The sequence below is a fragment of the Heliangelus exortis genome, chromosome Z, assembly GCF_036169615.1.
Source record: "Heliangelus exortis chromosome Z, bHelExo1.hap1, whole genome shotgun sequence".
NCBI lineage: Eukaryota > Metazoa > Chordata > Aves > Apodiformes > Trochilidae > Heliangelus > Heliangelus exortis.
In genome coordinates, this window is record NC_092454.1 from 30,704,192 (window position 1) to 30,729,973 (window position 25,782).

The 25,782-nt window shown below is 41.3% G+C and overlaps 1 protein-coding gene across 4 annotated transcripts in view; it reads left to right on the top strand.

Annotated features, from left to right (window-relative positions):
• Nucleotides 1–7,558: 7,558 nt before the first annotated feature.
• Nucleotides 7,559–25,782, top strand: part of MFSD14B (major facilitator superfamily domain containing 14B) — a 34,084-nt gene continuing 15,860 nt past the window's right edge. The window contains exons 1-5 of one of the 4 annotated variants that reach the window (XM_071730278.1): nt 7,714–7,848; nt 8,380–8,591; nt 20,826–20,921; nt 23,632–23,694; nt 25,343–25,470. In XM_071730278.1, coding sequence (XP_071586379.1) covers nt 20,913–20,921; nt 23,632–23,694; nt 25,343–25,470 — 200 coding nt within the window. In that variant the 5' untranslated portion in view covers nt 7,714–7,848; nt 8,380–8,591; nt 20,826–20,912. Of the gene's footprint in view, nt 7,849–8,379; nt 8,592–20,825; nt 20,922–23,631; nt 23,695–25,342; nt 25,471–25,782 lie in introns of all 4 variants that reach the window. The other 3 variants (XM_071730279.1, XM_071730276.1, XM_071730277.1) reach the window with 3 other exon arrangements.

The window sequence follows — 25,782 nt, forward strand, 5'->3', positions numbered from 1 at the left end:
CTGAATGGCAGCACAGCCTTCTGGGGTGTCAGCCACTCCTTCCAGTTTTGTGTCATCAGCAAACTTGCTGATATTCCTGCATCCAGGTCATCAAAAAATGTATTGAATAATACTGGCCCCAGTACTGACCCATGAGGGACTCCACTAGAAACAGACTTCCAAAAAGACTCCATTCTATTGACTACAACTGTCTGGCTTCTGTCCTTCAGCCAGCTCCTGACCCACCTCACTGCCCAATCATCCAAGCCACATTTCTTCAGTTTAGCTCCAAGGATGCTGTGGCAGATGCTGTCAAATGCCTTACTGAAACCAAGATAGACCATGTCTACTGCTCTGCCATCATCCATCCACCTACTTACATCCTCATAGAAGGCTGTCAGGTTGGTCAGACATGACTTCTCCTTAGTAAAGCCATGATGACTACTCCTGATAAGCCTCTTGTCCTTGATGTGCCTGGAGTCAGCTTCAAGAATGAGTTGTTCCATCACCTTTCCAGGGGTGGAGGCGAGGCTGTCTGGTCTGTAGTTACCTGGGTCCTCCTTCTTGCCTTCTTTGAAGGCTGGAGTGACATTTGCTTTCCTTCAGTCCTCAGGCACCTCTCCTGTTCCCAACAACTTACCAAAGATGACAGAGAGTGGTCTAGCAATGACATCCACCAGTTCCCTCAGCACCCGTGGGTGCATCCCATCAGGACCCATGGATTGATGGATGTCCAGCCTCATTAACTGATCTTTAACTCATCCCTCATCAACCAAGGCAAACTCACCCTTTACCCTGACTTCCTCAGCAGCTTTAGGGGCCTGGGGCTCCTGAGGACATCCTCCAGCGGTGGACACAGAGGCAAAGAAGGCGTTTAGCAATTTCTCCCTCTTTGTATCCTCTCTCACCACGGCACCCACATCATTCAGCAGTGGGTCTACATTGCCTCTACTGCTGGTTTTATCTGCTGTGTATTTGAAGAAGCCCTTCCTATTGTCCTTAGCCTCTCTTGCAAGGTTTAGTTCCAAGGAGGCTTTAGCTTTCCTAGTTGCCTCTCTGCATCCTCAGACAACAGTCTTATGTTTCTCCCAAGTGGCCAGTCCTCCCTTCCATGATCTATAGGTTGTCTTCTAATATTTGATTTTACCTAGCAATTCCCTGTTCAGCCATGCTGGTCTCCTAGTTTCCTTTGTTGATTTCCTTCTTATTGGGATACATCAGGTCTTGAGCTCAAAAGTGGTCTTTGAATGTTAGCCAACCATCTTGGGCTCCTTTACCTGCTAGTGCCCTGTCTCTAGGATTTCCCCTGGCGATCGATTGAAGAGGCCAAAACTGACCTTTCTGAAGTTCAGGGTTGTGATTCTATTTGGAATCCTCTTTCTGTCATGTAAGATCCTGAACTCCACCATCTCATCACCATTGCAGCCAAGGTTGCCCTCAACTTCACTGCTTCAACCAGACTCTCCTTCTTGGTGAGGACAAGAGCCAGCAATGTTCCTCTCCTAGATGGCTTGTCCACCAGTTGCATCAATGCACTTGGAGGGACCTCCTGAACTGTTTATGGCTGGCTGAGTGAGCCTTCCAGCAAACATCTGTGTAGTTAAAGTCTCCCATGAGAACCAGGGCTTATGATCATGAGGCTGCTACCTGCAGAAGACCTCATTGATTTCCTCATTCTGATCAGGTGACCTGTAATAGACACCCACCCCAGTACCTTCCACATTAGCCTGCTCCTTAATTCTCACCCACAAACTCTCAACTTGCTCCTCGTCTACCCCTGGACAGAACTCAGTACATTCAAGTTGCTCTCTGATGTAAAGAGCAACTCCTCCACCTCTCCTTGCTGCTCTGTCTTTCCTACAAAGGACATAACCATCCATGACCACGTTCCAGTCATGTGAGCTGTCCCACCCTGTCTCTGAAATCACCACCAGATTGTATCCCCTTGGCCTCACACAGATCTCTAACTCCTCCTGTTTGCTCCCCATGCTGTGTGCATGTGTGTACAGGCATTTCAGGTTGTGGGCTGAGCCTGCTGACCCACCCGAGGGGAATGGGGGTCCTTCTGCTCTTCATTCAGACTGGTACATCGCAGCACTGGTGCAAACCCAGTTACAGCCCCTTTATTACAGTAAGGTAAGAGTAAGAGTTAGTTAAATAATTACTATTCATCCCCTAGAGATAACATCAATGAGAAAGTTTTTTGTGACTCAGAGATGAGAATGAAGACAGATACTCCCGTTATCTCATTGTCAGATGACACGTTCCATCTCAGGCTGTTAAAGTTCCTATGGTTGCAGCCGAGTTCATGTGCCAATGCCTGATGGACGCTTGGGGGCAGCAGTGGCTTGGTTGTAAACTGGCTAAGTCTAGATATTTTTCCTCTTTTCCGAGCATGACGTAGCCGTTAATGAAAAGGGCTGAACTGTTGAGAATCGTTAAATTTGCAAAATGGAGTCTTATAAAGTTAATCAACCACCACTCCTGCCAGCTTTGTCCTACACTATTTCACCAAAAGCCCTTAGCAGAAACTTGGACGTGTATTTACAACATGAGAAAATCTGCCTGCATTTCCACTCAGTTCTTGGCAACTACAGCAAGACTGTTAAAAGAAGTGTTTCCTGTCTAATTGGAGAAGGGAAGCCGCCAAATATGTTCCACATAATGGCAAAATAAAATTAACACATTTGTGGTCATTGCCAGCACATAATGCAGGAAAGCACAAGTGGAACTCTCTATATTCCATTTCAGCCCACATAATCTTGCTAGTTTCCTGTAACTTAACATATTGAAAAAAAAGAAAAATAATGTTTAGTTGGGGTGGGAGTAAATCAAAGATTGTTAATATATTTGTCTTATTTTTGAATGTATGAAGGAATTGCATAAAAAGACAAGGAGCCAGCAAACTTTTTAACATGCCCAACCCCAGGCCCTCAAACCATTTCAAATCTACTTATTATTGCCTTCAGAAACTGAGGAGCAAGTAAATGTTGTATAAGGAGTGGCTGAGGGAACTGGGAATGTTTAGTTTGGTAGAGGATTCTGAGGGCAGACGTTATTGCTCTTGTCATGCTCCACAAGATGTGACACTGTCACATCTCACAAAGTGAGCACAGCTCCCCAGATGTGGGGGCCAAACAAAATATCACATCTTATGGAGTGGACACATCTCTACGTCCCCGAGAGTGGGCATGGGCAGAGTTTCCCAGAGTGGGGGTCAACACAGGGAGATTCAGACTGTACCCACTTGCTTTCTAAACTCCTTCGGAGACAAGCCTGGGTGTAGCTGGGCCCAATCCTTCTTCCCTTATTAATTTCTTTTAACAACCCATTCGGTGAGATTAAGTTTGGGAATTCTCTGCACTGTGCTCAGGAGTATTATTACCCAGGAGGTTTGTATAAAAACACAACTTTACTTAAAAGTGCAGAAGATTATAAAGCATGTTCGATTACATCTAACAGCATTATAAGTGATGGTACTTTCAAAGCAATGGATTACAATTCACCAAAACTTAAGGAAGTGGTCAAAACAACAGGTTACAACTGACAAAACTTAACAAAGCAACAGGAAGTAAAACTTAACAAAATTAGAAACTATGTTACCCTTATGTGCTGAGATGAGGTTAGGAACAGAGCGTGATAAAACACAAAGAAGCAATAGAAAATATATCACCACCTTTGGATTCAGCGATAATCTTGGTAAGAAGTTTGGGTCCTTGGATGGTGGGCATACATCCTGCATTTTGAGTGTGCCTCTTTAATGCCGCCTGACCCCACCTTTTTGGAGGGGGGGAGGGGGAGGGGCTGTGCCAGGTGTTCACTTGGGCTCCTCCATATGGGATGACACAGCAATAACCCTTTTTTCTGCACATGCCCTCGCCAGTGGCCTTACCCGGGGCACACACAAGATGTCACTCTGCCTCCGCAGGGTGCAGCTTGCCTGCCCCTGTCCCTTATGGAAAAAGGACGATGTCCTGACAGAAGAGGGCTCCCTTTGAAAGGACAGTGTTCAGCTCATCTGGATAGCCCCTAAAGGAGGGGCTGCTCTTGCAAGAATAGGTATAGGGCCCCATTTATCAGGGTGGTTTCCCAAATGAGGGTCTGTTCTTGAGAAAAGAGATTCCAAATGGCTATTGAGTGAGGCCTCCACCCAAGAGAAACGTCCACTTGGCCAGGGCAGCTGTTTTGAGACAAGTATTCTACAATGAGTAAGATTATAAAGCATGTCAGATTCCAACTAGCAGCATTAGAAATTATAGTACTTCCAAAGCAATGGATTACAATTTAGCAAAACTTAAGGAAATTGTCAAAACAACAGGTTACAACTAAAAAAACTTAACAAAATTGGAAATTATTATACTCTTATGTGCTGAGATAAGGTTAGAGACAGAGAGACAGGAACTGAGAGAGAAAGAGAGAGAGATAAAGATAGGAGAGATAACACCACCCGTGGATGCAGCAATGATCTTGGTAAGAAGCTGTGGTCCTTGGATGGTGGGTTTGCACCCAGCATATTGAATGTGCCTCCTTTATGCCACCTGACCCCACCTTTTCATGGGCACCTTTGGAATATCATGTAAAGCAGCAGGTGTTCACTTGGGCACCTTCATATGGGATGAGTGGGCCATAAGATTGTGAGAGCTGGGAGAGCTGGTCACTTGCAAGGAATATAAGACTGTTGTCCAAGAATGCAGAGAGGCAACTAGGAAAGCTAAAGCCTCCTTGGAATTAGACCTTGCAGGGGAGGTTAAGGACAATAGGAAGGGCTTCTTCAAATACACAGCAGATGAATTTAACAATAGAGGCAATGTAGTCCCACTGATGAATGATGTGGGTGCCCTGGTGAGAGAGCATACAAAGAAGGAGGAATTGCTAAATGCCTCTGTTGCCTCTGTGTACACTGCTGGAGGATGTCCTCAGGAGCCCCAGGCCCCTAAGGCTGCTGAAGAAATCAGGGTAAAGGATGAGTTTGCCTTGGTTGATGAGGGATGGGTTAAGGATCAGTTAATGAGGTTCTCCTCCCCCTCTACTCTGGGGGCCTCTGGTGAGGCCACATCTGGAATATTGTGTTCAGTTCTGGGCCCCTCCGTTAAAGAAGGAGAGGAAATTGCTAGGAAGAGTGATCATTATAATGAAGGGAGTGGAACATATGCCTTACGAGGAAAGCCTGAGGGTCTCTTCACCTTGGAGAAGAGAAGAATGAGAGGTGACCTCATCAATGTTTATAAACATGTAAGGGGTGAGTGCCAGGAGGGTGAAGATTTTCTCAGGGGTGACTGACAATAAGACAAGGGACAGTGGTTATAAACTGGAGCACAGGCAGTTTCATATAAATATAAGGAAGAATTTTTTTACTGTGAGGGTGACAGGGCACTGGAACAGGCTGCCCAGGGAGGTTGTGGATTCTCCTTCCCTGGACACATTCAAAGCCCACCTGAATGTGTTCCTGTGTGACCTCATTTAGGTGACCCTGCTTTGGCAGGGTGGGTTGGACTAGATGATATTTTGAGATCCCTTCCAACCCCTAACTTTCTGTGATTCTAAGGAAAGGGGAACTTTAAAATATATTGAGTTTATCCTGGTGTTGATGGCAACACTTTGGGATCTGTTAAGATACTTATCCCATGAACCTCTGGGAACAGTTTGCAAGGTGTATTTATAAGTTCCTGTTGTTTATATGACCACTGAAAATGGCAATGTTGAAAGGACCGTTATTAATCACTAACTACTAGTAATAACTGTAGTCTGGTAAATATATTTTGATTGTTCTTTTCTCCTAACTGAAAGGGGAAATTAAAAATAACTAGCCATTTATACAATGGTATTAAGTTATAGTAAGAAAGTTGCACCTCCCCCAACCGGCTGCCTATGCTTCTTTTGGTGGAGCCCAGCACATGGTTGGCTTTCTGAGCTACAAGTGCACACTGACAGCTCATGTTAAACTTCTGGTCCACCACCACCACCCCCCAAGTCGTTCTCCTCAGGGCTGTCCTTAATTCTTTCTCCTCCCAGCCTGCCTTGGTTTATGGGGTTGCTTCATCCCAGACACAGAAACTTGCACTTGGCCTTGTTGAACTTCATGCAGTTTGCACAAGCCCGCTTCTTCATGTGATCCCACTTTATGTCATAGCAGGGGAAGGGACTGATGAAAAGTCAGCTGAGTATCAGCATTTTTCCCTGTGGTATTGCCTACTTCAACTTTTATATCACTTACAAATAAGTTGCTCTTTATTGCAAAATGTAGGATGTACATTAGCTCCACTTAATATTGTTTATAGACACATGACTGGTCATCAAATTGACAGAGCTACTAAAGTAATCTCTGTAATTCATTCAAAATGTAAGAATCATAGAATCATAGAATATGTTGGGTTGGAAGGGAACCTTACAAGTTATCTAGTTCAACTCTCCTTGCAATGAGCAGGGACATCTTCAACTAGCTCAAGTTGTTCAACCTGACCGGGAATGCTTCCAAGGATGGGGCTGTCACAATATCTCTGGGCAACCTGTTCCAGTGTCTCACCACCCTCACTGTAAAAAATTTCCACCTTATATATAGTCTGAATCTACTATTTTCAGCTTTAAAACATTACCCCTCACACTATTGCTACAGGAGCAACTAAAAAGTTTGTCACTAGTTTTTCATAAACCCTCTTTAACTAATGAAAGACTGATACAAGTCAGCTTAGCCTTCTCCATGATGAATAACCCCAACTCTCTCAGCCTTTCTTCATAGGAGAGAGGTCCAAGCCCTCTGATCATTTCTGCAGCCTTCCTTTGGACTTGCTCCAATAGGTACATGTCTTTCCTGTGCTGAGGACTCCAGGTTACCTCCTCTCAGTTTAAAACCATTACCTGGTTTCCTATCACTACTGGCCATGTTAAAACATCCTTATGCATGTCCAGGTTCCTCAGGTGGTTTCTTTTACAGTGGGAGGGACTGTGCTCCTTCCCTCACTGTCTTGGGGTCCATTCACTTGAGAGGTATGGGAACACATGTTGCTAATAATGACAGGGAGCAAAAATTTGTTCAGTACCTCATCCTTCTTCTCATCCATTGTTACCAGTTTACAGTTGTGCTCATCAGGGGGGAGTGCACTTTATTTGACCTTTTTTCTGGCTGAGGCTCTCGTAGAAGCTCTTACTGCTCTTTGCACACCCTTGTCAAGCTCAGCTTTAGCTTTGCCTTGATTTCCTTAACCCCATCCCTACACAACTGGGCAGTGTCCCTACACCATTACCAGGACACAAGTCCCTGCTCTCACCACAGTGCATTTCCTTCTTGACCTTTAATTTGACCAGCAGGTCAAGCTGAAACTTCCAAAATACAGCGATATTTTCGAGCATGATACACGTTCCCGGCGGCAAGCGGAGAGCCTCCGCCGACCGCCGAACAGCCATGGGCCGGACGGCTGGCGACGCCTCCGCCGTCCGCGGACCCGCCTCACACTGCCCCGGCCCAGTCCCAGTTCCGCCGACGCGGAGGCGGAGGCCGAAGGGGCGGGGCGGGGCGGGGCCCGGCCGGGCCGGGCCGGGCGAGGCCAGGCCGGGCCGCGCCGCGCCGTCACGTGAAGCCGCTGGCCTCGGTCAGGCGGCGCGGCTGTCTTTGCCCTTACCTTGGTCTGACTCCAGTGGCCCTACGGCCTGGCCTACTGGGAGGATGGTGGGAGCGAGATGAGCCTTGGTCCGGAACAGCCGCCGGCCCCGGCCCGGGAGGGAGAGAAAGAGGAGGAGGAGGAGGAGAAGGAGGCAGCGATAGAGCTCGAGTCCCATCCCCAGCCTCCGGGGGAGGTCGGGGGCGCCAGGCGAGCCGGCTGGATCATGCTGGTGGAGAGGGGCGCCTGGAAGTCGGGCGGCAGCTGTGGCGCGGTGCGTGCAGGGTTGGGCGGGGGGCTCGGGCCTCCGCCGGCGGCGCGATGGTGCCGCCGGCCCTGGGGGTGCCGTCGCGATGCGGACCGGGTGGCCCGTGGCGTCTCAGCGCCCGTCCGGCTCACCTCCTGGGAAGGGGCAGCTGCCTCCCTGAGCGTCCTCCGGGTACGGCCTCTGCCCTGGAAGCGTTCTTGGGGTTGGGGTGCAGCGGCTTCTGCTGTCCGCGGCTGGCATCACTTGGGGCTGCCCCGGCCCGGGGCCTGTCGCCGCCCTTACCGCCTCCCCTCCGGCAGCTCTGGGTGGTAGTTTAGCCCGGGCAGAGGCGACACCTGTAAGCAGGTGGCTGTAAAAATGTTTTATTGTGAAACCTATAAATCCGAGGTGACTGGGAGTAAAAATTGGGTTTTCTTTGGCGTTCCAGGAAGTGTGTTTTGGTAAATCGAAACTGTAGAGTACCTTACAATTTTAAGGTAACTTAGTCTTTCACCTTTGTCTTTTCCTACTTCGGTGTGCATTAAAATGCCATTGTAGAGATAGAAGGAGCTGGAAGGGAGCTGTCTATGTGCTTACTTGAGAGTATCTCTAGGAAACTTTTGTTTCAAAATGCAGCAGTTGCACACCTTTATTTCCCAGCAGAACCGCCTTTCTAGCGGCTTAAGCCTCTCCCTTTAAACGTGCAAGACTTCGCAAGAAGCCTTAAAGACAACAGATCTGATCCCACACCTTCCATCTTTCTGCAGTAGGTGAGGACAGGTTTCTTCTTTCGAGCAGGATGGTCCAGGCCGAGGTGATTTAACTCATCTTCTTTCTTTAGTAGTGAGTGCAGAGAGTAAGCTGGGAACAGAGGAACCCAGGGGACCAAATAGCAAAACAGATGATTCTGCCATTGGTGTTTTTAAAGGGATACATATACAAAATTAGGCAATCTCTTGCCACGATAAATCTCTTTTGGCTAGTTGAAATCACATAAATTTTGTTTGCATCCTGACTTATTAGCTGCTAATACTTTTGTTAGACTGTGTTCAAGTGTTTGTGAATTGTTTGGTTTTAAAATGAGGGATACTGAAGGCATGGCTTACCACAAAACTTTTAAAATAATGTTAAGTCTGTGTCAGGGAGCCAACATCTGAACATGTATCAGCTGGAGAGAGAATAATTTACTGCTTTACACTAGTGTGGTGTGACCTTGTAATGTCTTATACTGAGCATTGATGAGGTAGCATCAATATGATACTCTGACTAGAGCTTAGGAATGTAAAAAATTATCTTGAAAGTATTTGTTTGACACCAGCAGGTTCTTTGTTCCTTACTCAAAACTGATGAATGTGTTGCTGTGCTTTTAATATATGAATAACCTAGAGAAGATGTAAAAAACATGTGGAATGTAAAAAAGATGTGGAATTTTTTACTTAAATTAGCTATTCATGTAAGTTAAATCCCAAGTGACTGCTTTACAGTTCTTGCAGCCAATCACTTTTGTATTCGAGTCTTTCAGTTATCTTTTAGAAAAGTTTATGTCTACAGATAGATTGGAGTCCTTCAGAAAGTGAAACTGATGGTGATATATTTGGTGCTCTGGGCTTGATTACAGACAGGTCCCATTTAGGATTCTAGATGCATACAATACAGTAACCCAGTCTGAAGTCAGAATTGAAAGGTAACTCTAGCAGAAGCCTATTAACTTTTTAGTTAAGAAATGTAAACTTTCAGCTTTATCATCACAGATGATGTGAAGAAATAATGTTGTAATTATGTAGAGGATAAACAGAGGAATGTATTTAAATAGGAATAGGGTAGGAAGTAGAAGATACAGGTAGAGAAATTAAATAATCAAAGAACTTTTTATTTAACTAGTTGTGTTAACTAGTGTTAACTAGTTGTGTTAACTAGATTTATTTAACTGGGCAAGTGGAACTCAAGTGGAAAACCATAACTGACAAAGGCAGTAGCCTATTTTTCTATTAATAGGTGAAATGCTTGGTAAAAATGGATTGAGGATTAAAATAGTGCTTTTGGGCACTTAAACTTTGCTGGTTTATCTGTTGGAAAATTTAGTTTCTGAATGACACAAATTCTTAACTTACAAAACGCTAGCAGGATTTGCTTCTGTGGTGTTCTTTATTCCCCTGTCCTCCAAGTTGTACCCTAGGGTCTACTTCACAATTCCTGACTGAACAGTCTGTTTCCTACTTTGTTATTACAGGTCTTGTGATTCTTGGGAGGTTATCATATTGCTAGAACTCTGTCTGGACTTTCTTAAAAGAGCTTATTCAGACTAAAATATGAGACTGGAACATGGCTTTAGATGTAGTTGGAGAGATCTCTGTTATAACGGGGGGGGGTGCACTGGGTGGCATTTGAAAGTGAAAGCTTGGTGTTATGGCTGCTGATGAAGAAGCAAATAAAGAGATGAAATTTTGCTGAACTGCCTCTTTCTATGAAGGAAATTTAATTTTTATTCCAATTTCTTTTGTCACATCAGATGGTGGGGCGAAGTGGAACAGTATTAGTCAGGTTGTGCAAGGCTTTCTTCCCTTACTCTTCCAGCTCGGGGGTAACAAACTGCTTTTTGCTTTGTCTGTAAGTAACTGTTGAATGCATTGCCTTTACTGAATTAAGGACAAAAATAAAATACTGAACAAGTAACCTTATGAATTGAATTACTAGCTCAAAGCTAATAAGAACAATAGTATGCTTAAATTAATTCCACTGGAATTATATCAATTTCCATTGGTTGAGTTACCCCAGTTTCAGTGAGCTTCAGAAATTGAAGTAAGTGGTGCCATGGAAAATTTGTTAGTGGTTGTGCAGTCCTCTTCTATCTGAATTATGAACACTGGTAGTATAAAACAGCATGTCATTCAGAATATTTTTACCAGATACTTAATTGATATGCAATCAGTTGTTAGTAAAATAAAGCCAAGGAAACTTTTTGCAAAATACAGTGCTGTACTGTTTAAATGAAGTGACCTATAGGATAAGTTCCCAAATAAGTTACCTAAAAAGCAAACACACCTATGTACCTCTTCAAGAATTAATCATACATTAGTTTCATATTCTTGGACACTGCAAAATACCTCAGTCACTGTGAAGCCCAAGACCTCTGTGTTGAAAGGATTCTGAAGCTTAAAAGTACATCTTGGAAATTTGCTAGCTTTTATCCACACAGCAATGCACAGCAGTGTATCAAAAGAATTACAGGTTTTTACTCTTACTGCTAGCATTTTGCTTTTTAACATTACATTGAAAAGTACAGGATGGTAAAACTGAGACTGCATAATTAAATTTTATGGAGACTTTACTGAGATACCTTTCAGTCCAGTAAGCTTGTTTCTTAATATCTTGCTTGAAGGATTTAAGTAGAGTTGTTAGTAGCAAGCACATTCTTCACTTGTTTATTCTTTATGAAGCTCTATTCCTTTTCACACAAAAATGATTTTTTCTGTTAAATCTGAATAATTAGAGATAAACAGTGTTGCTTTTTCAAGGTTTCCAGAGTCCTTCTGAATCTTCCCATCACGTTAGATTTACACTGAGTCAGAACTCTGAACCATTGCCAGCAGTGATTAACTGCTGTCTTTAAAAGAAGTCACTCTCTTATGTTCATGCTGAGACAGCTTTTGCTGTTCTAAGGGTGCTGTTAACTGATCCTACAGGTTATAGCAGTTGGGAAGGTTTTGTGTAAAAAGAGAATCATGCTAGGCTAAAGCAGTAGAAACTTAATCATGTAAATAAAAAAGACTTGATATTTTACTACTGAAGATCCAAACTCAAGCTCATTGGGCAATGAGCTTGAATGAATTTCTATCTCGAGAATAATACGAGCTAAGACATTTATGTTTTTTAGAGTAATTTCTTTGTGTTGTACGTATTTCTACATTGTAGGAATGAAATTTGGCAACGGATAAATCAGCTTGCAGTTTGATGATATATTGGTTATATATTATTTTTGTATGAAGTAGTTTAATTACACAGTGCAGTACTGTCTAAAGCTAAGCTTTCAGAATGTGACAAGTTGTAGGGTGGTTGTTCTCTTGGATGCATTCACCTTGATACCCTTGATAGCCTCAGCCTCAAAAACAGAACCAGAAATGGTGTTTTTGTATTTTATGCTCTTTAGAATTTTTCTGCTTTATAAGCTTGCCTAGTCTAAACTTAAGCAGAAACGCGTTCCCAGCAGAAAAAAAAAAATGTGTCAAGACATTTTAGAACCTGTGTAAATTGTGTGAAATGCTTTCTTGGTCCCACGCTCTTTACTTTCTTTCATTTTAGTATAAGAATGCACTAACAATTGTTTTCACATCCTTCATGACACTTGCAGTTCAATATATCCCAATTGTATGTTTCTGCAGATTTTTGACTGCTTCTTGAAGAAGCCTACTTCAGCATTCCTCTATGCCTTTGGCAATATTCTTGGTTCTTTTGTGGATCTCTTTCACTTGTGCTTCTGTAAACAGACTCTTCAATGATATTTGTTGCTTAAAGCTTATGAAAAAAACCAAGCAGTCATGGGATAAGACAGAGAATATTTACATAGATCTAATAAAAATGGTTAGAACACCAGAAGCAGAGGGCTAGCTGAGCAGGCACATCACATGTTTATCCATTAATGTAATAGAAATATTTCCTAACAGGGTGTATCTTTGAATACACTTACGTAAAGCACTTCTAAATGCTAAGCCAGTGTCTTTCATGGAACTGTTTTCTCCAGGATGACATTCCTGACTAGTAGTCATCCTATAGATTAAACTAAAATTGGTTTTTTATACTTGAATTGGTTAAATTTGTTTTAGATTAATGTTTATCTGCAGTTTAATTTGTTTCACTAATTCTATCATCTTCTGATGGTCTTCACCATTGTCCTGTTCTGCTGTGATTTGCATTTTCTCATCAGTGAACTTTGCCACTGCTTCCACCCTCACAGATCAGTTATGATTGTGTTGAACTCTGTATGCCCTAAAATAGAGCACTGGCACTCATCTGGTAACTTCCCTATGCTATGGAAATAGGTTATTGGTTGTTTTGGCTTTTGTTTTTGTTTTTGTGTTTTTTTGGTTTGTTTTTTTTTTTTTTTACTGTTCTTTGATGTGTGTGTTTGGGCTGCTTTAGCCTTAATTCCTGTGATGAGTTTGCACCCTTTTCTGCTTACTGTAAGAACATTTGCTCAGGGTCTTTGAGTATGTTTACTTGAATTTTCAGAAGCTTTATTAACATGACCCATAGAAGTTCTAGAACTCCAGGAGTTTTTAAAGGCATACTTTATCTTTACAAAATCTTCAAGCTTTTCCATTTTGAACATTTGTGGTTCTGATACTCCAGACATAGAATCACAGACTCACAGAATGTTTTAGGTTCAAAGAGACCTCCAAGATCATCCAGTTCAGCCTTTGACCAACACCATAATCTGATTACTAAACCATGTCCTTAAGGACCAGGTCCAAATGCCTTTTAAATACTCCCAGGGATGGTAACTTCACCACTGTCCTGGGCAAGCCATTCCAATGCCTGACAACCCTCTCTGAAAAAATGTTTCCTAACGTCCAGTCTAACCCTCCCCTGGCACAGCTTCCATCCATTTCCTCTGGTCCTATCACAGTTCTCTAAGGAGCAGAGGCTGTTTCCCTCCTCACTCCAAACCTCCCGTGAGGTAGTTGAAGAGAGTGATAAGGTCTCCCCTGAGCCTCCTCTTCTCCAGACAAAACACCCCCAGCTCCCTCAGCTGCTCCTCACAGGACTTGTGCTCCAGGCCCTTCAGGAGCCTCACTGCCCTGCTCTGTACACACTCCAGCGCTTCTCTGTCCCTCTTACAGTGAGGTGCCCAGAGCTGAACACAATACTCAAGATGTGGCCTCACCACAGCTGAGTACAGAGGGACGACCACCTCCCTATTCCTGCTGGCCACAGTGTTCCTAACACAAGCCAGGATGCCATTGGCCGCCTTGGCCACCTGAGGACACTGCTGACTCATATTAAGTTGGCTGTCAACCTATACCCCCAGGTCCCTTTCCAATTTACAGCTCTCTAACCACGCTTGCCCAGGTCTGCAGCTTACCATGGGGTTGTTATGACCCAGGTGCAAGACCTGGCACTTGGCCTTATTAAACCTCATTCAATTAACCCTTGGCCCACTGGTCCAACCTGTCTAAGGCTCTCTGTAAGGCTTCCCCACACTCCAGCAGATCCACACAGCCACCCAGTTTGGTGTCATCTACAAATTTACTGAGGGTACACTCAATCCCCTCCTTCAGATCATTAATGAAGATACTAAAGAGAAGAGGCCCCAGCACTGAACCCTGGGGGACACCACAATGGTCACCAGTCAGATTTAGTTCCATTCACTACCACTCTTTCAGCCCAACCATCCAGCCAATTTTTTATCCAATGCAGGGTATAGTTATCCAAGCCAAGTGCCGTAAGTTTCTGAAGAAGAATGCTGTGAGAGACAGTGTCAAAAGCTTTACTAAAGTCCGGATAGACAATGTCCACAGTTCTACCCTCATTCACTAGGTGAGTCATCAGAAGGAGATCAGGTTAGTCAGACAGGACCTACTTTTTGTAAACCCATACTGACTGGGCCTGATCACCTGATTGTCTTGTATGTACCATGTGATGATACTCAAGATGACCACCTCCATAACCTTTCCAGGCACTGAGATCAAAATAACAGGTCTATAGTTCCCCAGATTATCCTTTCAGCCCTTCTTGTAGATAGGTGTTACATTTGCTAGTTTCCAATCTACAGGGGCCTACCCAGTTTTCCAGGACTGTTAATAAATAATGGAGAGTGGTATGATGAGCACTTCTGCCAGCTCCTTTAGTACCCTTGGGTGGATCCCATTCAGTCCTATAGGCTTCTGCACATCTATACAGTACACCAGGGCACTGACCATTTCCTCCTGGACTATGGGGGCTTCATTCTGATCCCCATCTTGGTCTTCTAATTCAGGGAGCTGTACGCTCAGTGTGCAATTGGAAGTGACAAAGACTGAGGTGAAGTGAGCAGTCAGCAGTTTAGCCTTTTCCTTGTCCTTGGTCACAAGTTTCCCTCCAAGGTCAAGTAGAGGGAGGAGATTCTCCCTAGCTCTTCTTTTACTATTTATGTATGCTATTTATGTATTTACACAAACTCTATATATTACCTTTAATGACACTAGTCAGATTTAATTCAAGCTGAGCTTTGGCCTCTCTAATTTTCTTCCTACATATCTTTGCAGCTACTTTGTAATCTTACCAAGTTACCTGCCTTTTCTTCCATAGCTGATAGACTTTCTTTTTTTATTGAGTTCTGCCCAAAGCTCCTTGTTCAGCCAGGTTGGTCTTGTACCCTGCTGCCTTGTTTTAAAAGATGCACAGGTACAGTTTGTTCCTGTGCCTTAAGAATTTCCCTCTTGAGGATTGTCCAGCTTTCCTGAACTCCCTCATCCTTGAAGACTGTATCGCAGGGGATACCACCAAGCAATCTCCTAAACTTACCAAAGTCTGCCCTCCAGAATTCAGGGAGGAAGTTCTATGACCTCCCTTCTTACTTCCCTAGGAACTGAAAACTCAGCCACCTCATGGTCACTTTGTCCAAGTTGACCACCAGCCTTTACATCTCCCTCTAGTTTGTCTCTGTTCCCAAACAGCAGATCTAGCAGTGAGCTTTCCTTAGTTGGCTCAGTCACCAGCTCTGTTAGGAAGTTATCTTCCACACACTCCAAGAATCTCCAGGACTGCTTCCTGTCTGCGGTATTCTATTTCCAGCAGACATCTGATAAGTTGAAGTCTCCCGCAAGAACAAGGGGAAGCAAATCTCAAACCTTACCCAGCTGCTTATAGAACACTTCATCAACCTTTTTGCAGTGCATGCAAGCTACAAGCCTTAGACTGGGGTTTGTACACATAATCACTTGGTGATTTCTTCATGTGACAGAGGCAGTTACGAGGGTCTTTAGGATTCTTGTTACAGTTCATTGAATTCATGCCGATTCCAACAAATAGGGCATTTTCAGAGAACGATTGGAATCAAGGTTTTTTCTTAATAGTTCTTTTTGAAAATTAAAGGCAGCAGGTAGTAGAAAGAGGTAACCATGCAGTATGCCTGGAGAACTATCTGGATAATGTGTGCAGAAAAGAGCACCCATAATGTAGTGAGATGGATTGCTACAATAGTATTTGTGCTAGAGTAAGCTAAACAGATTAAATAGTGATGTAGTGAAGAATACCAGAAAAAGTTTGCATTAGAAATGGTAGAATTTGAATTGGGAAACTAAGAATATTGCAGTGAAGGTAAATGTGAAAGAGGGTACTTTATAATTTGGTGTGAACTTTAAGGTCTGAATGATTTATTTATGAGAGCATGTTTCTTAAAATCTTTTACGAGTTCTCTTAGTTCAGTTCTTAGTTTTCTTGAAAACATGGGGGTTGACATGTAGTGGAGGTCGTTTTGCAAAAAAGAAGTACTTGTAGCAGTTAATTTTTGCAGAATGTTTCTGTAGACAGTTTTAAAAAAAGAAAATAAGAAAACTTTTCATGCTAACATTTTTGAATGTTGATTTATATAGTATAGAAGGACAGAGACCGCTGTTTGCAAAGTCATCTCTTCACAGGAAGTAGAACACCAGCAGGCTCTCCAGAGACCCTGCTGTGTGGTGGGAAAAAATTTCCTGGAGGGCTGTGTAGGAGGAGAAAGGCAAATTCCTGTGGTTGTTCAGAGGTTCACCATGAATTTGGTTATCTGCCAGGGAGATAACAGGATTATGGGAAAGATTCTTCAGGGAGATCTCTTCATTCAGAGGGTAGAATCAACTGTGGGGCCTGAGCAGGTTGTGTTGACTGAGAATGTGTGTCCAGGTCTGTAGGCAATGTGCTCTGCTGCTTTGCCTTCACAGAAGGAAAGTATTTATCCAGTTGAGTGTTTTTCTTAGTCTGCCTATCAGTACTCTGTGGCCCTTATCAAAATACATGAAGTTTGAAAAGGGGTTCTGGAAGACTTCAAGATTTAAACAGTGAGATGTGGTTTTGTTCAGAAATAAGCACCTATCTTAAGAGAAACAAAACAGTGAAGCATCTTTTACATTGAATATTAAGATGCCTGGACAGCCATTTGAACAACTTTAATTGTTAAATTACAGATTTGAATTAACGTATAAACAGTTATCTGAAAGTTCTGTGAAAAAGAACTAGTGTCAATTCTAGCTTTGCTCTGAAGGTCTGGGATGGCTATAAAATTGTGTCCTGCTGTGTATTTTAGGATTAATTGTACTCGCTCTGCTTCAAAAAATAGGCCAATCCTACTAATACCACATTCTTTTTATTTTTTTGTCCCTTTTATGTAAGCAGTTCCTTGCCAGCTAGATTTATGATCTTGATGTCTTCTCAAGGGTTCAACAGCTATGTTCTGCTTAAAAGAAATAAAATTTGTATTGCACGTTAATAGTTCTCCCTGTTGTCTTCAAGTAATTTTTGTGTTTATTCTGTCCCCAATAAACACAGAAGAAAAAAAATGTTTTTAGGAGTGGGTATGGGTAAAAAGAATCATAAAAAGAGTCTAAATGGTAGAACTGGACAAACAACGGAAGGCAAGAGGGCACAGGCAGTTCAAGCAGAGACAGGTGTCTTGGGAAGAGTATAGAGTTGCTCCCTGATTGTGTAGGGATGAGATCAAGGAGGCCAGGGCACAGCTGGAGCTGGGCAAGGGATGTGAATAATAACAAGAAAGGATTCTATAGGTAAGTCAATGAAAAAAGGAAGGTTAAAGAAAACATAATCCCCTCTGAAGGCCAAGTCTGATGAACTAGTAACACCAGACAGTGAGAATCCTGAGGTTTTCAACAACTTTTTGCCTTGGTCTTTAAGGGCAACCTCTGTCCTAGCACCTCCCAAGTTAAAAAATCACAAGTTGAGGACCCCAGCAGCGAAGTCTTTCCCACTGTATATGAAGATGTTTGTGAAGGTTTGTGAAGGTTTATGAAGGTTTGTGACCACCTGAGGAACCTGAGCATATATGTCTGTGGGACCTGATGAGATGCATCCCTGGGTCCTGGGAGAATTGGTTGATGTATTCACCAAGCCACTCTCCATGATATTTAAAAAGTCGTGGCATACAGGTGAAGTCCCTGGTGCATGGAAGAAGGCACACATTACACCCATTTTAAAAAAAGCTGGTAACAAGGACCATGGGAACGACCAACTTGTCAGCCTCACCTTTGTGCTTGGGAAGATCCTGGAGCAGATGCTTCTAGGAGGTCTGATAAAGCACATGGAGGACAGGAAGGTGATCCAAGACAGCCAGCACGGATTTACTAGGGGTAAATTGTGTCTGACAAACCTAGTGGCTTTCTGTGACAGGGTAACTACCTTAAGTGGACGAGGGATGACCTATGGATATGATCTATGTGGACTTCTGCAATGCACAGTCCCTCACAATATCCTATTCAGCAAGTTGGAGAGATACGGATTTTATGGGTGGACTGTTCAATGGATAAGTAATTGGCTGGATGGTCACATCCAGAGGGCAGTGCTCAATGTCTCCAACTTCAGATGGAGACCAATGACAAATGGTGTCTCTCAGGGTTCTGTACTGGGACCTTTACTCTTTCATATTTTTATCAATGATACAGACAGGGGGATAGATTACACCATCAGCAGGTTTGCAGATGATACAAAGCTGAGTGTTGCTGTTGATAAGGCAGACGGACAGAATGTCATCCAGAAGGTCCTGGACAGTCTGGGGAGGTGAGTCCAGGTGGGCCTCTATGAGGTTCAACAAGACCAAGTGCAGCATCCTGCACCTGGATCGGAACAATCCACACTATCAGTACAGGCTGGGCGATGAAGTTTTAGAAATCAGCCCTGCAGAAAAGAACCTGTGGGTGCTGGTGGATGAAAAGCTGGACATGAGCCAATAGTGTATGCCTGCAGCTCAGAAGGCCAATCACATCCTGGGCTTCATCCAAAGAAGTGTGGAAAGGAGACTGAGATAGATGATTCTGCCACTTTGCTCTTGGAAGACCTCACCTGGAGTATTGCATCCAGCTCTCGAGCCCTCAATGCAGGAAGGACATGGATCTGATGGAATGGGTTGAGAAACAAAAATGATCAGGGGCCACCTGAAACACCTCTCCTACAAAGACAGTCTGAAGGTTGTTCAGCATGGAGAAAAGAAGGTTCTGGGGAGACCTTCCAGTATCTGAAGGGGGCCTACAGGAAGGCTGGAGAGGGACTGTTTGCAAGGACATGTGGTGATAGGATGAGGGGCAATGGTTTTACATTAGAAAAGGGCATATTTATATTGGAGGTTAGGAAAAAGTTCTTTACCATGAGGATGCTAGAAAAATGGAACAGGTTGCCTGGGGAGGTAGTTGAGGCTGCACCCCTGGAGATAGTCAAGGTGAGGCTTGATGAGGCTCTGAACAACCTGACCTAGTTGAGGGTGTCCCCGCTTACTGCAGGGGGGTTGGACTAGATGACCTTAAGAGGTCCCTTCTGACCCAAATTTTTCTATGATTTTGTTAGAACTTTTAGGATTTAAAATTTTAAAATGATGGCCTTAAGTTTCTATTGTTAAGTGTTTCAGATTATGTAATGTTTTGCACATGGCTGATTATGCAAGTATAATAGCTTTACCAGCAGCTGCATTTGGAAGCAATTGTAATTTTCATACATAGTTTCTCAACCTACACTCTGGCCTTTCATATGAAGATGAACTATGTGGATAAAAAATAAGCCCATAAGAGATTTTAAGACATAACTGAAGACACTTAATTTTTAACATTAACACTCGACGATTTAGAAGCAGAGGATGATGAAAGCAACTTTTATGTTGACAGCATCTGCACCATTTCTGAAATTCTATTTAAATTTCTTTACTATAAAGGATATTCAGTAGGTTGTCTTCATGTTGTCTAGTTCAAGAAGCCTAATTTACTTCTACTGTATAACCATTTTTTGAATGTGTGTCTCAAGTTCATTCTTTATGTAGATTGCATGCTCTTGCTTTCTTTTAAAGCAAGGTATTTTCTTAATAGAGAAGTGAGCCAGACTTGAGAAGTTGTTTCACCATAAAAGCAAGTGGGAAGTGTTTTAAGGAAGCTCTTTGATTTCAAAATGCATCAAGAGTTTTTGTTTCTTTTTTATCAGTGGTCCAGGCTATGTATGTGATCAGTCACAAGCTATTTTATTTTCTTGAGAATAAGAAATACTTGATTAAAACATTGAAACTTGATTAAAAATTGAAAGCTTTTGTGATGAGAGTTGTTAGGACATACAGCAAAGATCATCAGCCAGAAGTAATTATCTGCACTGGTCCATTTGAGAGTGTCAGTGAAATTTCCTGTTTGCATGATTTTAGTAAAGATATTTAGGACTCTAAAATCATCATCTGCAGTCTAAGTGGGTAATAGATTACTGTCTACTTACTAGTATTACTGATGTGGAATTTTGACATAATTTTGATAGGTGCATGCAACTTTCAAGATTTCAATTCTACTTTTCCAGGTTATTTTTTGAATTAAAAAATCTAGATAATTTTTTCTTATTATTTACATTGCCATAGTTTTGTTTTAACAGCTGTGTGATCATAATGCAGCTTCATAGTGCAAATCTGTTTTGTTGCCACTGGTGGATGTGACTTGGGGTATCATACCATTTGTCACACTGTTTTAGAAAGGCTGTAAATAGTGTTCAAGGGGAGGAAGCCTACAGTCACACTGGAAGTGAAACCAGTACAGAGCAGTGTCAGGAATGGGGAAAATAGTTCTCTTCAGTCAGCAAGAGTTTTAGAGAACAAATTTTCTCAGATTCCCTGGAGATCTTGAGTTGTTTTGTAATAACTTTCTCCACCCTTGTTTAGCTTACTATTTTTCCCAGGGGCTCGGTGGCAAGTCATCTTGAAAGCTGACTTTTGAAAGGTTATGCTCAAAATATGTTTGTAAGATACCTTTTCACATGTAATGAATCGGATGTGTACAACCACTGAATTTGGTTTTGTTTTTTAGCAACAAGCGGGTGGTCGACCAAGCATATACCATGCGGTGGTGGTGATATTTCTAGAATTTTTTGCCTGGGGGCTCTTGACAACTCCGATGCTAACAGTAAGTATCACTGGTCAGCTGTTGTCTTGGTAGTAATGACAGAAGTTGATTTACTAATTTTTAGGGATCAGGTTTTTAATTTGGTTTACACTTCCTACTTACCTCATTAACTGAATTCCAGGAATCTTAGGATTCAGCACTGCCGTATACAGCAGCTGAGGTCTGGATGTCTGAAAGCTTAAAAGATAAAATAAATCAGCAAAATGCTGTACTACTTCTAATTTTTATTTGCCCATTAGAGTAACATCGGTTTAGTCTATTGATGAAATGTGTCTCTGGGAATTCTAGCTTTTTTAAGACTTCATGGCTTAATTCATTTTTCAACACAACAACTTACTAACTATGCATCCCCTAGTAAACTCTGTATGCTACTGGGAACTGGCTGTTTTGCCAACATGTAACTTGAAGTGAAGTGTAAGGAATACTTCAGTTTAAGAAATAGATCTTAAAAGTGTTTAATCTGTTCTGGAATGCAGTTATTTTCCAGATGTGGATAATTCGAGTGTTTGGTAATAGGTTATGAAGCCTTTCATCTGAAGATCTTGGTCTTATTCATTGAAATCAGGCCTTCCTGAGAGAAGTCACCAAAAGTCTGTTAGTCCAGTTTTTCATCAGGTAATATCTGAGAGCACTTTGAATACATGATGAGCAAGGCCTTGTGGGATTGAAAGACCTTATTTTCCTTCCCCAAACTTCAGTGTCGTTACGATCTTGAATGTCTTGTGTATTGAATGTTTTATTTGTCTCTTAATATGGTCTTGAACACTGACAGGGGTGTTGCATTGGCTTCAAAATTTCATTTAAAGCACCGAGTTACATAAAATAGTGTCACTTACTTTACACTGGTTTAAATTACTTCTTTGTTCTTGGGAGTGATCATCTTCATTTGTAATCAGTTTTGCACACACTGAAAAGCTGCTGTTTGAATTAAATTATTTCAAATCTGTTTTGATACTTTATCTTGCCGATGTAGTTGTGTAACTTACCTTTGTCAGCTGATCAACCTACCAGTACCAAAAATCATGTAAAGCTTTTTAAGCAAAGTTCAGCCTTTGAACTACCAGCCACCCACTTTTGCTGAGGTAAGTTTTTCCAATAGGAAGGGCAGAAATTGATATGTTTGGCCTGCTTACCAAAGCTCATGATTGCTCAAGTTTTTTGTAGTTATGCTGTGGTTCTCCAGGGCATTGTCAGCGTGTAATCATATAGAAGTGTTGTGTTGTGTACAATTATAGTATATTGTGTGTATTCTGTGATAGCTTGTGTTATTTAAATTTTAATTTTTAGTGTACTTCTTTTGTATCTGTCTGCAAAGGTGTAGTGTTTTTTACATGACGTGATACTCGGAAAAAATTTATAAATGTTTATAAAGCACATTTTAAAAAGGCTGTTTTGTTTGCAGATTATGTAACTCATTACTCTTGTTTATAGAAATGTAAGCCAATATTAATACATTATTGTAAGGAATATTAATCACTTAATGATATATTCTATCTTCAATATAATTCTTTTTTGAATACGTAAGTATTTCTGTTGGTAGAACCTGAGTAATGCAGTTCCCTTTACCAGTTTGTCAACTTGCATTCTTCTTATCTATAAAGTAGCAGAAATTAAATGTCAACCTTTACCAGAAGTGGTTGCCTCTCAGGAGTACTGGAAAACGTTCCACAGAAAAGTTAATTAATTATCCTGGGTTTTTTTTCTGCTTGAAAGACATCTGCTTTCTATAGCTCTGATTTGAATCGTGATTTTTTTTCCCTTCATCCATATCATAAGATTAATGGTAAAACTGAAGCAAAATTGTTCTCAAAATCTAAGCAGAAGATGCGACTGGAAGGAAAAAGGGGCAGAATTGTCTGTCTGCTTGTTAACATGGGAAAAAACACCTTTAATAAACCTGTGCTTTGGGAATCTCAAGTCATCGTTGAAAATTATGCTGATATTTTTCAGTGACACTAAAGTATTGTGTTTCTTCACGCCTTTCTCAATGTACTTATAAATAATTTTTGTAGTTGCTTATGTACCAGTAAAGGCAGAAAATGAATTTGAAGTGTATCTGTGTACATGCTTTGATCACTGCAGTAACTTTTTAAATTGATGCAATAGCACCTTGTGAGGCCCTTTAACTCTTGCGTATTTATGGTAAATCTGTTTAGGACAGATTAACATGCTTGTCCTTGAATTGACACTGCTGGTAAAGCACCTTAAATGAATTCATAGCTATACTTAGAGGATGCATGAAACACTCAGACATAACTTTAATATCTGCAATTTCTTAGAAACACTTTCCACAGTGCGTTTGGGCACAGTAAATATAGAACCATTTTTCTTTTGACCAAGTTAGATGAATAACATTTTTTCTCCTAATTAGTAACGATAATTGAGTCACCTAATTGAAGGAATTATTTATCTCAAAAAATTCTGTGCTTTGTACCACATGGTAATGTTTTTTGACTATGGTGACCCCCTTTCTGAGCAACATACCCCAGTCCAAACCATCTCAGCAGTACAGAGGAATTTATGCCAATAAATTGATATTAAACCTTTAGAATATGTTATTGTGAAGAGAAATAAGAGTGTAATTGTGGGATAAGACACTTTCTTAACATGTCCCAGCAGAGTGATCCTGTTTTATGAATCAAATTTAAACTGTGAATCAACTTTGCCTGTCTCTCCTGATTCAAATATTTTTTTTTTTTTTCCCTGTCAGGTCTTACATGAAACATTTTCCCACCATACATTTTTAATGAATGGTCTTATTCAAGGTGTTAAGGTAAGATTTTTTTGAAAGAACATATGGAACACTGAGAATGTAGTTAATTTTCTAAGCTTTCTTCATTGTAATGGTTGTGTTCTTGGGGCTCAGTTCATGATTTATTGCTAAGTGGTAGGATCTTGAAAGAAGTTGAATATTTCTCAGTTTATGTACCTTTCATTTGAATGAGCACCAGTTGTAGCTACTGTAATCTTGATAAGGATCCTTCTGAGAATGGACATAAGATAGTGTTAGATTATATCAAGAGCAGATTAATGCAGCCATGATGATACAATTAAAATAAAAAATGAAGCACTTAAACAATCTGCTTTTGTCCAAGATGTGGTATAAAAGCTAATTTTTATCAGTGTTTTTTGCTTATTTTTCGCTTTTTTTTCCCCCCTGCCTATTTTTTGTGCATTCTGTGAAGGTATTCAGGACAGCTTGCAGCTTACTAATACCACTGCAGTCACACAGTGATCATGCTGGATTGTGGCCACAAAAAAGGCTTGCGAAATTTGTCTAGCATAACTAGAACTTGAAAGTCTTTTCTTTGCTCTCTTACTGTGAGATTTCAAAGCACTTCTTGTCATTTATGACTAAGCGTTTTTAGCTGGAAGAACATTCCATCTTTAGGGATAGATTTGCTGTTATCTTTCATGTTGTACTGGTGAAACACTATCCTCTAGGGATATCTGGATGTCTCCTACTGAAGAGGAACTTTAAGCTCTTCTCTTAGAAAAACAAAGGTCATGTTCCTCTTCGTGTTTTCTTTCAACTGTGCTCATTGACAGTACAGTGTAACTGTGAGTACCAGATTTGAATGGAGGGTTCTCTATTTTCTATAGAGCCTATGTGTAGAAACGTACATTAATATCATGGTCTAAATATGTATATGGCTTTAAGGGGTGTAATAAACAGGGGACCGTAGACTAGACTTGCACTTCAGTGTTCAACATTTTCTTTAAAATGTTGTTTATGAAATATCAGAAGACGTTTTGCGTGACAGCACAAGGTGTTAGTTCATACTCTGCTGAAATCTGACTCTAAGGAGCAAATATGTTAATTTCAACTAAACCTGTAAGTCTGGTTTTTGTCACTAGAATATCATTGTGGTGCTCTACTGTCCCAAGCTGTCAGCCTTGCTCAAATGTTCCTCATAGGTCTTGCAATGTAAAAATGCCCTGTACATGATAAATATGTAGTATAATACCGTATGTTTCTGTAAAGCAGTAAGTGTTACTTTGTTTCAGATAACAGTCAGTTTACTCTAAAATCTTCCTTAGGACAGTCCAAAGTAGATGGAAATTTGTGTTTGGGATCTACCACTAAGTTTCATGATAGAGGCTATTAAGATGTCCCTTGTGTAACTACATTGTACATTTTGGAGAAGCTTTTGCAGTCTGTGGTACTTCTTCATTGGATCAAATTGAAATTGAAAAATTGAAATGCCTCTTTTTTTATTGTGCTCAGTTTTAATTGATTTGAAATGTAAGACATCAGAATCACAGACAAGTAGACTGTAAAAAACTGTATAGTTTCAGTTCTCTACAACTTTGTGTTTAAGTTCAAGTAGAATTGCAGTTTTAGTCCTTTTTAATATTGTGTACAATATGGAATTTGGAAATTAAATATGGATATATTAATTGTTTGTCTTCTATCACAGGGTTTTTTGTCCTTTCTCAGTGCTCCATTAGTAGGTGCTCTGTCAGATGCATGGGGAAGAAGGTCTTTTCTTCTTCTTACAGTTTTCTTCACTTGTGCTCCAATTCCATTAATGAGAATAAATCCATGGTAAGTGATACAGACTGCAGTAGTGAGTTTGTCTGTAAAGCAGAAATTGAATCAGAAGCAGTTTGGGGAGGTGGTAGACTGAAAGAGACCCAGTTTCAAGGCATATTTGCATTATTGTGGACCTTTTTTGTTTAACAGGTGTTAAAACTATTGCAAAACTAGAAAATATGGAATGTGATATAATTACTGTATTCACACAAGCGGAACAGTAATTGAAATGGTTTGGTAGCCGTGTCTAGCCCAATTTTAAGCTCAGCTGTTATTTTTTTTTTCTGCTGAGTATTGACAATGCTGTAATAAACATTTTTAAAG